The 15,570-nt window shown below is 37.1% G+C and overlaps 1 protein-coding gene and 1 long non-coding RNA gene across 4 annotated transcripts; both read left to right on the top strand.

Annotated features, from left to right (window-relative positions):
- The first annotated feature begins 606 nt into the window (after positions 1-606).
- LOC125810011 (ubiquitin carboxyl-terminal hydrolase 2) lies at positions 607-8,529 on the top strand. 3 transcript variants are annotated; one of them, XM_049489528.1, is made up of 8 exons: positions 607-692; positions 732-786; positions 1,628-1,704; positions 2,272-2,315; positions 4,451-4,497; positions 7,168-7,214; positions 7,347-7,449; positions 7,540-8,529. In XM_049489528.1, the coding sequence occupies exons 4-8, from the start codon at positions 2,285-2,287 to the stop codon at positions 8,314-8,316; spliced, it is 1,005 nt and encodes a 334-aa protein (XP_049345485.1). In that variant the 5' UTR covers positions 607-692; positions 732-786; positions 1,628-1,704; positions 2,272-2,284; the 3' UTR covers positions 8,317-8,529. The 3 variants fall into 3 exon arrangements, with proteins under 3 accessions (XP_049345485.1, XP_049345486.1, XP_049345487.1); XM_049489529.1 differs by lacking the exon at positions 1,628-1,704 and having other exon boundaries at positions 635-692; XM_049489530.1 differs by lacking the exons at positions 607-692; positions 732-786; positions 1,628-1,704; positions 2,272-2,315; positions 4,451-4,497 and adding an exon at positions 6,875-7,096.
- On the top strand, positions 3,735-4,187 carry LOC125810018 (uncharacterized). Its single transcript, XR_007441842.1, has 2 exons — positions 3,735-3,937; positions 4,046-4,187. It is a non-coding gene; the product is annotated as an uncharacterized LOC125810018 (long non-coding RNA).
- Positions 8,530-15,570: the final 7,041 nt, after the last annotated feature.

Here is a 15,570-nt window from a genome sequence, read left to right as displayed (position 1 = left end):
GAAAATTTTCCTTACATTTATAACTGGAAAAATTGTATGAAATAGCAAATTATTAATTCAAATTAAATGATATAGCCATAGTTTATTTTAATTGTAATTCGCAGCAAACATCCCCCTTTTTTGCCAACTGATTTGGTATACAATTAATCATTTTCGATATACAATTAACCATTTTATACATTTCAGTATAAAATGTATAAAATGCGTTTACGTTTGTATAAAGCGAGAGAAAAATGTATATACAAATACAAATACAACTACATATATTTTCGTCATATACACTTAAAATTATACAAATATAAATCTTATTATACAAATTACAATGTATAAATGAATTTGTACAAATATGAACAATTTGTATAAAATTGAATGTTTATAGCGAAATATACAAATCAAAAGTTTCATAACAAACATAAAATTTAATATAGAGCGCATTATACAAACTATAGTTATAACATATAAATACGATTTTTATGTTTGATATATGTAAAAGTTGATCATAACTATTAGATGTGTAATTTCCCCTTTAACACGGGTGCCCATGCCCCAGCCGGCCCATAGCCCACAACCCAAATTCCAATAAGAAAATCCCTAAACTGAAATCCCACTCCCATCTCTCAACTCGACTTACGTTAAGCCGCAGCTCGTCTCTCAACTCTCATCTCTCAGCTCGTCGACTCTTAAGTTCAGGCCAGCCGCTGCTCAGTCCACGCTGAGTGCTCGCAGCCTGCAAGCCGCTTCTCACTGGCCACTGCTCAGTGCTCGCTCGCGAGTCGCGCCTCGAAGGTTAGTGCTCATCGTGTCCCAACTCTCATCTGGAAATCTTTCTTTTGATGGAAGATTAATAATGGAATCTAATAAACTTGTGGAAAACAACACGATTACACGAGTAGCAGTGTAGCATTCTAGAAGTTGGTTATAGAAAGGAAAATTAAAATACACAGGGCGTTTTAGACATAGGATGTGTTGGTACATGTGTAACTTATGAATTCTATAGCTGTAATACCAAACATAGGGATACATTACTAAGAGCAACATTTGGTAAAAACCCATCACAACAAAAGAGATTCTTGAAGTGAAACAGCAAGATAAATTGTTAGATACACATTAAGAGCAAAATCTGATGAAAACCCATGGCAAGAATATGAAAAAAATGTACTGCTTCCTCTATGGTTTTTTTAATCATTGAATGCAAGTATGCAACTATGTGATTATTTGTGTGATCGTGAACTGTAATGTACTGTGTCTTTCTGTAATTAAGTTATTTTTAGGTGTCTTTCTGTAATTAAGTTATTTTTAGGCAGCTGGACTTTAGTTTGTAACTCTATTTTAGGGCTGGGCACATGTTTGTTGAATTTTCTAGTGTTGTTGTCTTGACTATTGATAGTCTTTTTATTCTTATACTCGACTAGTTTGTTAATGTTGCTTCCTGCTGGACTGCTTGACAAGAATTATCAGATTTGTTTGGATATTTTAGTCAATGATATGGTAAGTTGCAAGTTAAATGCTTGTTGAAATTTGAAAGGCAAAAACCAAACTGTATGGCACAGGTTGTTGGAGTTTGGAGAGTATTGTTGAGTGTTGATTGTTATAGAAGTTAATGTTGATCGTTGTATTATTTGAACAGCAACACAGCCACAGGCCACAGGTGATGAGGTATTGAGGTGAAAACTTACCTTTTGCACAAACTTGATATTTGAACAGGTAAAACTATGTCCTTTTGAGTTTAGTCATGGCCTAATTTTTGAATTTCTACCATTAATTTTTTAACTTCTCTTGAACTGTCAATACATTTGCAAAGCCATAGAATTGGATGTGACTTGTAAGAACATGAGAGGTTGAAGAAATTGAACAAAAGTGATTGAATTTTGAAAATGTACCATTGTTAATTAAATTTGGTTAAATCGAAAACCAAACCGAATTTATTTCAATTTGGTTTGGTTTCACATTTTTGCCAAACCGAAAACCGAAAAACCGAACTGAATCGACTGAACGTCCAGCCCTAGTTGCAAGTGTTGTATTGGTTAATACGGTGCACCTTCATCAGATCTGGTTGTCTCGTGTATGTATGTATATGTATATATCTCCTTCATTCATCTGCTTTTGGTTCTTCCTTTAAACTTGCCTGTTGGTCTTTTTTTTTTTTTGGTGGTATGTTTTTGTATTTGAGCGAACTGAATTTGGTTGTTTGAAGGCCCTTATTTTTTGGGGCTTTAGGGTTGAGCCGCCCTTGGTTTTTGTTTTTTTTTAATGGTCTCTCTACTTTCTCAGGTAATTTACAATCATGTCGTGGTGCACTATTGAGTCTGATCCTGGTAAGTGTCCCAGCCTTATTTGGTCAAGAGTTGAAAGTATAATCCCTACTACTAATGGCTTTCTGAACATGTCATTAGTCTCTAGCCAAATGGGTAAGACAACAGAATGATGTATTAGATGATCATGTTATAATCTTAAAGGAAAATAGAAAAATAGAAAGATTGTTAGGTTATTGTACTTCACTCTAATGTAAACAGGAAGACAGTCTCTAAAAGAAACTAAGGCACAATACTCAATATCAGCTCTAGCTGCTTCAGTCTCATCTCACATGACTTCACACTTTAAATTGTGAATGTTAGTCATGCTCCAATGATGTTCTCCTTGTGTTCCACTCCCTGCTTGTAATTCATCTTTTATTGGTTTAGATTTCAATATTGCTGCAATGGTCTTGCAGCGATATAACTGTAGATGCAAGAAAAGATAACTGTAGATGTCCTTCCTGGCTGCTGGAGAAGTAGCTACTATTAGTTTTAATTATGATTGTCCTTGTAAAATAAAAGCTTTTATTGGGACTGTCAATTAAACCATCAACAGTTCATGGACCTCCAAAAAGAGAAGTTCTCTTTTATGTCTATTTTGTATTAAGCTATAGGGTTAAAAATGTTTTCAAAGAATAATTTGTGGTTCTGCTAATATATGTAAAATATTTGCACTTGTATCACATTTACAGAAAGAAGCTATCCTTCCCTTTGTTGCATTGTACTAGCCAATAGGGGACATATAGTTCTTTTCCCCTCAAGCACCGCCTTTTGTGCCTTTGGACAATAAAAGTTAGTCTGAAAGGGCATATGTGCTGCATGCTATGATACACAAAATTTTCCTCATTTTACCCATCCATCAGCGGAGGCTAAGCAACCAGGCTACCTATTTCACATCATTAAGTATTAAAAAGTTTTATCATCCACATGTCATAAATTATTTTCCTAATTTTGGTAGTTTGTGCATGCAACGTATGGAGCTGTACGTTGGGATGACATCATATTGCTTCATTGATTGGATGTATCTCCTTTTGTTGAAGGATACCTACTCATTTTTGATAACTTGTGTAACGTCTGATGTTCAACTTCTCTTTCTTATAGCATGGTTTTACTGGTGGTCTTTGGGATATATGAATTTTATCACTTTCAAATGCAAAAATGGATATTGACGAATTCTTCAAACAAAATGAGCTATTGCTATATGAAAAATTAAGTTTTTTACTTATTATTTTATAATGGGTGGCAGTAAAACCCGAGCCCAAAACCTCCCCATGCAGTGATACTATGTTGAAGTGTTGACCATGTCATCTAAAGTCTTAAACTGTTGCGGAGAGTACATTAGTATAGATTTATTATGTCTTTCGACAGTTATGTTGTCTTGCTCAGGTAGTGATAAAAGTTAAAAACTCAGTTATTGCAGCCCTAGGCATGAGGGCTTGGAAAGAGACACTCAGAAGATCTCTTTCCAGTAAAACTAGGGGTGCTAAAAGTGGAGTGATATCATTCTCAATTAAAGTGGAGTGATACAGTTGTTTTGTTCTCTTGTTGATGTAAAGATAATTAATTCACTCAATCGTTGCAAACCCCTAGGCATAGGGATCTGGGCCAGAGTCTGAAATCTTTTTCCTAACCTTGTATCAAACGTACATACCATTTCTTCTCATCAAACTTAGTCAAATGAGGGCTTGAATGACTACTTGGTGATTCTTTTTTTTTTTTGGCTTTTTCAATGGACGAGTTTTTAATGGCAGGGAAGAAGGGCTGCAGAGATTCATGTGTGGCTCGAAGACCAGTTTGTTGTGCTGCTCAAGAGGAGAAGAAACAATGCAATGCAATATTCTTCTTCATCTTTATTATTGTGATGCACACAAGCTGGTCTGGACACAACTATTACCCCAAAAAAATTAAAATTCTTGAGTGTGGGTTTTGGGTGTGGGGGAGAAGGAGACTGGTTTCCTGTAGTGTTCAATACGACTGGGAACAATCTAATGTAACATCTTCTTCATCGTTGATGATAGCTACTAAATTTGGGGTTCTGAATCCACCTAACCTCTAAATTTGTAGTCGCTATGATAAGCTTTTCTGATGATCTCCCTGTTTCGTTTCACTTGGTAAAACCCTTGAATATGAAAGATACGGACATTGCTTGTGTGCAGGGGTTTTTACTGAACTTATGCAGCAGATGCAAGTAAAAGGTGTGCAGGTATTTTCAGTTTACTCTAAAATTATGATTTGTTTTCTTCAATCTTAGGTGGTTTAATTTCTTAGTTGTGTTGAACATTTCCACTAAGCAACGAGAATATGCTTTTTGGCGATTTCCTTTCTTTTTTTCCCCCTTAATTTGATGATCATATATCTCCCATGTAGTTATTGCTTTTGTACATGCAATTATGAACTTGAACTCCGTATTTACCAGTTACATGCCAGATGCATGTAATGCGACTTAATGGAGTCGTTATCTTTGCTAGCACCGTATAGAGCTTTGAGGCAAGTTGTATGTTTGCTAAGTTTAGGGATTTCGAGGAACCATTTTCTTTGGTGAGTGGCGAATACCTTCTGTTAGAACTTAGCTGAAGGGAAAAAGCTTGTCCTTTGATTTTTTCCTCCATAGTGGTTTTTTCATCTCTCTCCTCTATCCATCCTGTAGTCTTATACAATTATTGCTTTCACTAAGGAGGAAGTGAGAGATTCCATCAACTAATGTGCTCCTGACAAGAGTCCAGGTCCTGGTCCTGATTGATTCACAATGGCCTTCTACCAGAAAGCTTGGGACACCATTAAGCATGCCATATTAGCTATTCCCAATCATATTCACTATCATGGTCAAGTCCTTCAATGCATCCTTTATTCTCATTCCAAAAAGAAAAGGAGCTATTGAACTTAGAAAAGACAAACCCATAAGTTTTCAGGCCACTAGATTGCTTTCATTAAGGGAAGACAAATTATTAATCCTGCATTCATAGCAAATGAGCTTATGGATTGGAAGTTAAAGTCGGGTGGAAATAGGCTCCTACTCAAGCTTGATGTTTAAAAGCCTTTGACAAACTAAGCTGGCCCTTCTTATTACAATCATCAAGTAGTTGGGTTTCGGAGAAAAATGGATCAGGTAGTGCATCACGACAGTGAAATATTCTATCCTTATTAACAAAGGGCTTTCTCTCCTATGATAGGGGAAGCTCCCCCCCCCCCTTCCCCCCTTGTACCAGTGTTATCAAAGGCGCGCTTAAGCCCTGAAGTGAGGCTCAAAAGGTGTTGAGTGCTTCGCCTCGCTTTATGTGCGCTTCAATGTCGTCATCAAGGTTCTAAGACAAACATTTCCTTGCCAATGAGCCTTGTATGAAGAAGTGACACTAAATAATTGATATTTCACTTTATCATAATGTTTTTTCAATTTCTTTGGTCTTATATTTGTCATTCATGTTTATAATTATTAGTCTTGGACTAAACATATATATTTGTATTCTTTTCTACCTTTGCGCCTTTTTTCATTAAAGCCCACTCTTTATTTGCGCTCTGCGCTTAAAGCCCTCATGGACCTTAGAGCTTTTTTGCGCTTTTCGCTTTTGATAACAATGGCCATGGAAGGTCTTAGGCCTCATGTGTAGACTGAAGGAAAGTATTCCCAAATATGTTCCTTGTTGCAGGCAATTCAGATTCTATTATTTGTCATAATAGAGAAGTCAACACATGGGACCCATCTTAGGAGGAACCTTAGTGACTGGAAGATAGATGAGCTCATTGACATGCTGAAAACATTAGAGAAATACACAACAAACCCCCAGATAAAGGACAAACTGAAATGGGGCAACGCTAAGGAAGGTCTTTACACCGTTAGGTGTTAAGGTGTGCTGACCTGTGCTCAGACAATATTATAATTGAGTTATGGCCCAAACTAGTTTGGAAAACAAAACTTCCACCTAAAGTGCTGGTTGGCTCTACAGGGTGTTTGCCTCACCCAAGACAACCTAACTAGAAAGAACTTTTCACGAGCAAACAGATGCTTCATGTGCTAGTCAACCTCGCTCCTTCACTGCCCTGTGGCCACAGACATCTGGAATCTGTTTCTAAACATTTTTAGATTGAAATGGGCAGTACCTTTATCCGTAAGAGATGCCTATGTGAGCAGGAGCTCAACGGAAGTTGGCAAGACCATCAGAAAAATCTGAAACATGGTGCCTGCAAGCATTTTCTGGTGTATTTGGATTGAGAGGAATCACAGATGCTTTGATGGCGTATTAACTTCAACAGGATTTTGGAGGCTAGATGTCGGTTAGCCTATTTAGTTGGGCTAACCTTTCCCCTGTTAATAATTTTGATGCTTTTTGAGGATTTTGTCAGCTCATTAGTTTTGTAGTACTTCAACTGTATAAAAGCTGACAAATGTTTGTTTGTTAAACCCTTTGTATCTTCTTGGTGCTTCCAGAACAAGAGAAGATGAATTGTTTAGTGTTGTTTCATTTTTGGTGTAAACAGGAGTGTATGGAAGATCTAGAATCAGTTACTTGTTGTGGCAGGTTTTTGATTTTTTTGGAAATAGAATACAAGTTGTTTCTTTCTCCAGAGAATAAAAAACAAAAAAAAAAACTCTTTCAATATCTCTGTGGTTATCTCATTTCTATATGGAGGAGTTCTTCTGCCCTCACTGTAGAAGCTGATAAGCTATGATTGATATGCTTTTCCTATGAGACAAACCAAAGGAATAGGTGGGGGGATTGGGAAGGATGGACTGTTAAAATGGTTGGTTTACCTTCTTTTGGGTGATTTAACTTTTTATCTTCTCATACTATTCCATGTTGAAACAGGTCGAGGAGTTGTATTCTTCTTTTGGGTGATTTAACTTTTTATCTTCTCATACTATTCCATGTTGAAACAGGTCGAGGAGTTGTATTCTTTGGATCTTGATGAGCTCAACAGTCTTAGGTGAATCAATTCTGCCACTTGAGCATTAGTTGTATGGTTTTGTGCGAACAATTTATTCTCGGGGGCTTCAAGCTTGTGATTCTCCAAGTTTTTCAAAAAGGAAATAATAATTTATCTTTTGATTTTTTACAGGCCTGTGTACGGTTTGATATTCCTTTTCAAATGGCGTCCTGGTGAAAAAGATGATCGCCTTGTGATCAAGGACCCAAACCCAAACCTATTCTTTGCTAGTCAGGTCAAATACCTTTACATGATATATGTGGTTAAACTACTAGGAGTTTCTTAGCACACTATGACATGTAACTTTCTTGATGATGTGAAACAGGTGATAAACAATGCTTGTGCTACCCAAGCAATCCTTTCAATCCTCCTGAACAGTCCAGATGTTGATATTGGCCCAGAATTATCTGCACTAAAAGAATTCACAAAGAATTTCCCACCGGAGCTTAAAGGTTTAGCTATCAATAACAGTGAAGCAATTCGCACAGCTCATAATAGTTTTGCAAGACCTGAGCCATTTGTGCCCGAGGAGCAGAAAGCTGCTGGAAAAGATGATGATGTATATCATTTTATCAGCTATATACCTGTGGACGGTGTGTTGTATGAGCTTGATGGATTGAAGGAGGGACCAATCAGTCTTGGACCATGCCCTGGTGGGCAAGGTGATATTGAGTGGTTGCACATGGTGCAACCAGTTATTCAGGAACGTATTGAGAGGTATTCCCAAAGTGAAATAAGATTCAATCTGATGGCTGTAGTAAAGAACAGGAAAGAGGTGTATACTGCAGAGCTGAAGGAGCTTCAAAAGAGGAGGGAGCGTATTCTGCAGCAGGTGGCTGCATCCCAGTCGGAGAGAATGGTGGATAGCAGCCCGGTGGAATCACTAAATAAATCCTTAGCAGAGGTAAATTCTGGTATTGAAGCTGTTAGTGATAAGATATTGAGGGAGGAGGAGAAGTTCAAGAAATGGAAAACTGAAAATATCCGTCGGAAGCACAACTATATACCCTTTCTGTTCAACTTTTTGAAAATTCTAGCTGAAAAGAAGCAGCTGAGACCTCTTATAGAGAAGGCCAAACAGAAAACCACCAATCCTAGATGAAATTGTCGTATTTGATCTAGTGTTGTTATGACTGGTTTTGAGTTAACCTCAGGATTAACACCTCATACATTTCTTCTCAATTTACTGTTTCATTTGTGGTTTTTAACTGTGTTTGTTTATGTGCCTGTTTGAGAGCTGCATGCTCCCCAGGCCAAGTTTGAGCACCAATTTCAACTTTTAGTTCTTGCTGAAGGCAATACTAATTTGGTGTTAGATGCGTTCTCTTAATTGCATAAGGCGAGTTTTAGAAATCCAGTGGATTTGGCCAAAATATTGTTCATTTGTTGACTCTTGTGTGTTTTTTTTTCTCTCTCTGAAGCAAAATGAAGATAATGTATTGGCAAGAATGATAGATCATACCGAACCTATAATATCTCATTTAAGTTGGGCCAGCCTCTTTCTGGGCTATATATTATGAGATTGAGGTCCACAGCGGAAACAGATATGCAGTGAATATTCAGTAGTAGTGTAGTGCCCAAATGGCCAAACTGAGCACATATTTACGAAACTGAACAACTCATCATTCAGCTACCACTGGAAAATGACCTTGAATTCTGTAGTAGTGTAGTGCCCAAATGGCCACTAGTACTGCTTGTTACAGAATTTCTATGGTTCTTTTATAGTCTCATTTCTACTCTATGATGAGACAAGTGAAATGTCCGTCAAATTTTATTTAAAGGTTACTCTATTCTAATTCTAGCTCACACCTAAGTAAAGGAGTATATATATTTCGAAGAGGCACTTGAATATCCCATGAACTTTTGATATTCATAAAAAGATCAAGACATCAAATATTGTCTTTCTGAAAGTCTAGGTAATCAAGATGTGTTCTTCCTCAAGATATCTTAAGGAGGTTCAAATTTTGAGGAATATACTACTAATGACTATTGAATCGTGGTGAAAATTTAAGAATAATACACAAAATTGTACCCACAACCTTGATAAATAAAATCACTTTTTTTTTTTTATTGCAATTAATTTTTCAAACCAGAGAAAATTTGTTGCAAACAAATTTACATGCCTAGTGGGGTAGTTAATCTCCTCTTACAAATCATGTTTGCAAAATATAAAGCTAATTCCTATAATGCCTTCAACAATATTGACATGCAACAATATCTATGATGTTAACATCAAAGAAAAAATACCTTGAATCTCTAAAGGGCAATATCTTCTGTTCTAATAGGCCGTTATCAAAGTACGAAATCGCTCAATTTTTATGAGTAGTTAAAGACTTATCTTTGTTAAAATCATATAAATTGAATAATAAACATTATTTCTTTTATAAAGTTATAACATTATTAATATCTATTAATATTTTTGTAACACCATGGGTGTTTAAGATTATTCTCTGTACGAGCTTAAATTTGAAAGTTTTATTGTACCACCCCGATCATCCTATTTAAATTAAAATTTGATAAAAATCTCTTTTTGTTCCTTCTAAAATGCCTTAATTATTTATGAAAATTCTTTGGTTGTGATATATTTTTTATAGGAGTGTTATAACTTATTGATACTTTAATGGAATTAACAAGTTTAGTTATGTTGAAGAATTATTATTATATGACATCGACTCTATTCAAAATGATTTTTCATTAATTGTAATATACGCAAAAGTTAAATGTTTTATCCTCAACTTACGAAATACCCAAGTGCATGAGTAATGAAAAAAATTAGATAGTGCTGGCACCACCACTTCCACATGTGGTGAAATAGTTAAAAAAAACAAGAATTTAACGAGCCGGCACGATACTATTGGATCGGGTGTCACGTTCCGACACGATATTTGTCATGACCCAGGGGTACCCCCTAGATGTAACAAGGCACATAGAACCCCGAAAGGTACCATGTAAGCCACTTAGCATATCATAACATAAAACATTAGAACAATAAGAGTAAAAACGCATTTCAAGTCCAAAATTTTCATAAAGGAAAGCGGAAGTCTAGACTTGTCTCAACATAGCCATCTATTACAATACTTGAATCAAATAGGGACACAACCCATACAACATAATCCGAAAGGGAAATACAAGAATGAAACTACTAAATGAAAACATCCGTCCTCGAATCATGAGGACTCACCAACAAGCTAGGAGAAATGAGCAAATCCAAGCTTTAGCCACAATAAGGACCACCTTGAGAACCGCACCCTACACTTGGGGAAAATGTAGGAAAATATGGGTTAGTACAAAAATGCACTACGTATGATAGCCATGCATAAAAATCATGAAAACATGCTATAAAAGGGACATTTTAGTTGAATGCATGCAATTTACTAAGTTAAGCATCATTTTGAAGATTATGGAAAAGCACAAGTCATAAGAATAATCAACTCATAGATCATCATACCATAAGAGGAACACACCATAAATATCCTCAAAGCATACTTGTACAATGCATGAATAAGATCTCATAATCTCACCCATACTAAGTAAAGCTTCTTGAGTAGCTATAGTCCATAATTCATATTCTTGTTCATACTAGCATAGTGGGATAAGCCTTAACCGACATAGACCATGTGAGCTTAACATGGAATCCGGTGTCTACCCTACACCGAAAAGGGGTTATCCTACTTGCCTAAGGTTGAATCATACTCTTAGCTTAGGTGGATCCACTAGCTAAATACCTATGAGGGCACATAGTTTATGGGATAAGGGGATTGCTACTAGAAAACCCAGCCTCTACTAAATTGAGGGCTTCTATCCCAAGAGATTGCTCCTAGAAACCCGACCTCTACAATCGTGAGGGCTTCCATCTCATATCACTATCCACTCGGTGCTAAGAATTAATTCCCACGGAGTTCATATTAAGTCTCGACTTAATTTCATATTCATGGAAGAATGTCTTGACACTCAATCCAACATAACTCTTACTATAGCTCATAGATTCAATAGGTGAGAATAGCCTTTCAACCTTAGAATCATCATATTGTGAGAAAACCTTTCATATCATATCATATCATATTCATACATAGGTATGTATATGAGGATAACCTTTCAACAACACAACAACTAGATCATAATCATAATCACTTTACTCTCAAAGTGTTCTTAAATCATATACATAAATCTCAGAATCATGCATAATTCTCATACTTTACCCTTCAAGGACCATTAATCATATTCCATCAACACATCTATAATTACTACATTAGACATGGATGATAACATTATTCAAATAGCTCAATTACTATAAACATAATCTCATAATATCCTTCTTTCATCAATTCACCCACATCACAAGGTCATAATTTGGGAATAGGGGGATTTCAACATAAAAACCATAATAAATCATCAATTCAATCATAATATAAAGTAATTAAATCATTAAAATCGTTTTAAAAAGGAATCCATGACTTGGAGTCAAACCCTAGCTTTTGGGGAATTTCTATCTTTAAAATTGAGTTTTGAAGGGACTCCATGGATGAATTCTATCCATGGATGAAGAGCTACCATACCTTAGCAATGAAATTCAATGAATTTGAGGAGAAAACCTTGCTCCTTCAACCCTAGCTCCAACTTCCTTCTTCTTCTTCCTTGAAGTTCTAAAGAGAGAATTTTGGGGAAAAGTTAGTTTTGATTTGGGATTTTGGAATTATGAGGAAGATGACTTAATTTAGGGGTCTTAAATCATTATATGGTTAGTCTAAATTTAGTGTAAAACGACGTCACTTAATATTAACTAAAACCGGAAAACCCCAAAGTGCCCTTCAACTAACTCACCAAAACCGTTCACAGGTGACCACCCATGACCATGGTCTGTGGATAGACCCACGTGGTGTGCTGGTGAACCATGGGTGGAGTTACTGGAGCCTGTTTCTGAGGCCTTGGCCCACGACCCCTCACCCACGGGGCGTGGGCTGACCCACGAGGCGTGAGTCCCCTCCGTGGGTCACTGCCAGGCAGTTTCTAAGGGTTCTCCTCAAGGACCCTTGGTTGGTCCTTGGGGGTTGTACCTTAACTTTCTAACACAAAACCCTATATTTTTAGGTACGGGGAGGTACGTTCATGACTCTAACCTTCACATCAAGCTCTAGTTTAGCCTACTAGTTTTCGGAGTGTTACAATATCTCCCCCTTGGGAACATTCGTCCTCGAATGACGATCTAGACACCTTACGAAATAAAAGACTCAGAACTAGCAACCCATCATGCATGAAACATCAAAATAATGCCCAATTCAAAGGAGGAAACTTCAACTCCATCTCAAACATAATCAATGCAACACAAGGAAGTAGAAACTACATCTAACAACCTATTATGCATGAAGCTCAACATTTCTCATATTCATAGGAGAGGAACTACCTTCTCCAACTAAAAGCATGCTCAACACAATATCATGGAGTCAATATGCAATTACTCTCAAAAGCATATTAAGGCATGTTCATCAACTCATCTCATGAAGTCAAATAGGCAACTCATACTAAATGCACAACAATATGAGGATCATAAATCATGAAAACCCATTTTCTTAGTAAACATGAATTTCATCAAGAAAATGCATAACATAAGGAAATCATGGGAAAAACACATATAACACACATGACTCCTAAAATACTAAAACTCAAGAGGAACTATTTACCTAAACCTTGAATAGGAGTAGAAGGAAAGAGATGAGGATATCGGGACTTCATATCGGCCTTGGCCTCCCAAGTAGCACCCTCAACTAAATGATTTCTCCATAAAACCTTCATGGAAGCTATTTCCTTGTTTCTCAATCTCTTGACTTGCCGGTTTACCGGAACATCTTCATGTGAAAGACTTTCGTCAACTCCCAGCCCTCCTAGGAGAATAATGGATGCCGAATCTCCAATACACTTCTTAAGAATATAAACATGAAATACCGGATGAACCGGGGCCAACTCATTTGAAAAATCCAACTCATAGGCAACCTTCCCAATACGTTTCAAAATTTGATAGGGGCCTACATATCGGGGACTAAGTTTCCCTTTCTTGCCAAATCTCATCACACCCTTCATGGGTGAGATTTTTAAATAGACCCAATTATTTACTTCAAATTGTAGATCCCTTCTTCTAACATCGGCATAAGACTTTTGTCTACTTTGAGCCGTTCTCAACCTTTCTCTAATAAGCGAAACTTTCTCAATGGCTTCATAAACTAGCTCGGGACCTATCAAAGCGACTTCACCCACCTCAAACCAACCAACCGGAGACCTACATCTCCTACCATACAATGCTTCAAAGGGAGCCATACCGATACTTGAGTGATAACTATTATTGTAGGCAAATTCTATTAATGGCAAGTGGTCATCCCAATTACCCTTGAAGTCTATAACACATGCCCTCAACATGTCTTCTAATGTTTGGATGATACGCTCCGCTTGACCATCGGTTTGGGGATGAAAAGTTGTGCTAAGCTTGACCTTAGTACCAAGGCCCTTTTGGAATGAATTCCAAAAGTGAGAAGTAAATTGAGTACCCCGATCTGAAATAATAGATAGAGTAACTTCATGCAATTTCACTACTTCCCTTATATACAACTTAGCATAGTCTTTCGCCGAATAAGAAACTTTAACGGGAATAAATTGGGCTGATTTTGTCATCCGATCTATAATGACCCAAATAGAATCGAGTTGCCTTCGAGTGCGAGGCAAACCCACAATAAAGTCCATGTTTACATCTTCCCACTTCCAAGTGGGAATACTTATATCTTGGGAAAATCCTCCCGGCCTTTGATGCTAAACCTTAACTTGTTGACAATTAGGACATTTGGCTACAAATCCCGCAATATCTTTCTTCATACCATTCCACCAATAGACTTCCCGTAGATCACAATACATCTTGGTGGCTCCTGGATGAATAGAATACCGAGAACTTTGAGCTTCCTCTAAAATTTGTTCCCTCAAACCATCAACATTCGAAACACATAACCGACCTTGGTACCTAAGCACCCCATCTCCCCCTTGGGAGAAATCCTCAACGGACTTTTTAAGTACCGACTCTTTCAACTCAACTAATAAAGGATCAAGGTCTTGCTTAGATTTCACATCCATCACAAAGGACGATTCAGAATCATTATGGACCATGACACCACCCTTGGTGGAATCCACTAGTTGAACACCTAGTCGAGCCAACCTATTCACATCACGAACCAATTCTTTCTTCTCATCCTCTACATAAGCCACACTACCCATGGATAATCTACTAAGTGCATCCTCTACTACATTAGCTTTGTCGGGGTGATAAAAGACACTTATGTCATAATCCTTTAATAATTCTAACCACCTTCATTGACGAAGATTCAAGTCCTTTTGACTAAACAAATATTGAAGACTCTTGTGATCGAACATCCACATGGACCCCATACAAATAATGCCTCCATATTTTTAAGGCAAACACAACCGCCGCTAATTCAAGATCATGGGTAGGATAATGCTTCTCATGGACTTTAAGTTGCCTTAAAACATAGGTAATCACTTTACCGTTTTGCATGAGGACACATCCCAACCCCACTCTAGAGGCATCACAGTATACTACGAAACGATTTGTACCCTATGGTAAGGTCAACACCGGAGCGGAAGTAAGTCTATCTTTCAACTCTTGGAAACTTTTCTCGCAAGCTTCCGACCACACAAACTTAGCTTTCTTTTGAGTCAAAGTCGTCAACAGAGAAGCAATGGAGGAAAACCCCTTAAAAAACCTCCTATAGTAACCGACCAAACCCAAAAAGCTTCTAATGTCGGAAAGAGTTAGAGGTCTAGGCCAACTCTTGACCGCATCCGTCTTCTTAGGATCTACCTCAATACCCTTGCTTGATATAATATGACCAAAAAAAGCTACGAACCTTAACCAAAATTCACACTTGCTAAACTTTGCAAAAAGTTGTTGGTCCTTAAGAACTTGCAATACAATTCTCAAATGGTCCACATGTTCATTCTCACTCCTTGAATAGATCAAAATGTCATCGATAAACACAATCACAAACATGTCTAGGTATTGCCTAAACATTCTATTCATCAAATCCATAAATGCCGCCAGAGCATTAGTCAACCCAAACGACATTTCTAGGAATTCATAATGACCATATCGAGTTCAGAAAGCCGTCTTGGGAATATCAACCCCTCTCATCCTCAATTGGTGATAACCCGAACGAAGATCAATCTTAGATAAATAGCTAGCCCTTTGAAGTTGGTCAAACAAATAATCAATTCTCGAAAGGGGATATTTATTCTTAATGGTCACTTTATTCAATTGACGATAGTCGATGCACATTCTAAGAGACCCATATTCTTTCTAACA

This window comes from Solanum verrucosum, unplaced genomic scaffold, assembly GCF_900185275.1.
Source record: "Solanum verrucosum unplaced genomic scaffold, falcon-dt-bn FXZP01000241.1, whole genome shotgun sequence".
Taxonomy (NCBI): Eukaryota; Viridiplantae; Streptophyta; class Magnoliopsida; order Solanales; family Solanaceae; genus Solanum; species Solanum verrucosum.
The sequence above is the reverse complement of the archived record's forward strand: the minus strand, read 5'-3'. Positions and strand labels throughout refer to the sequence as shown.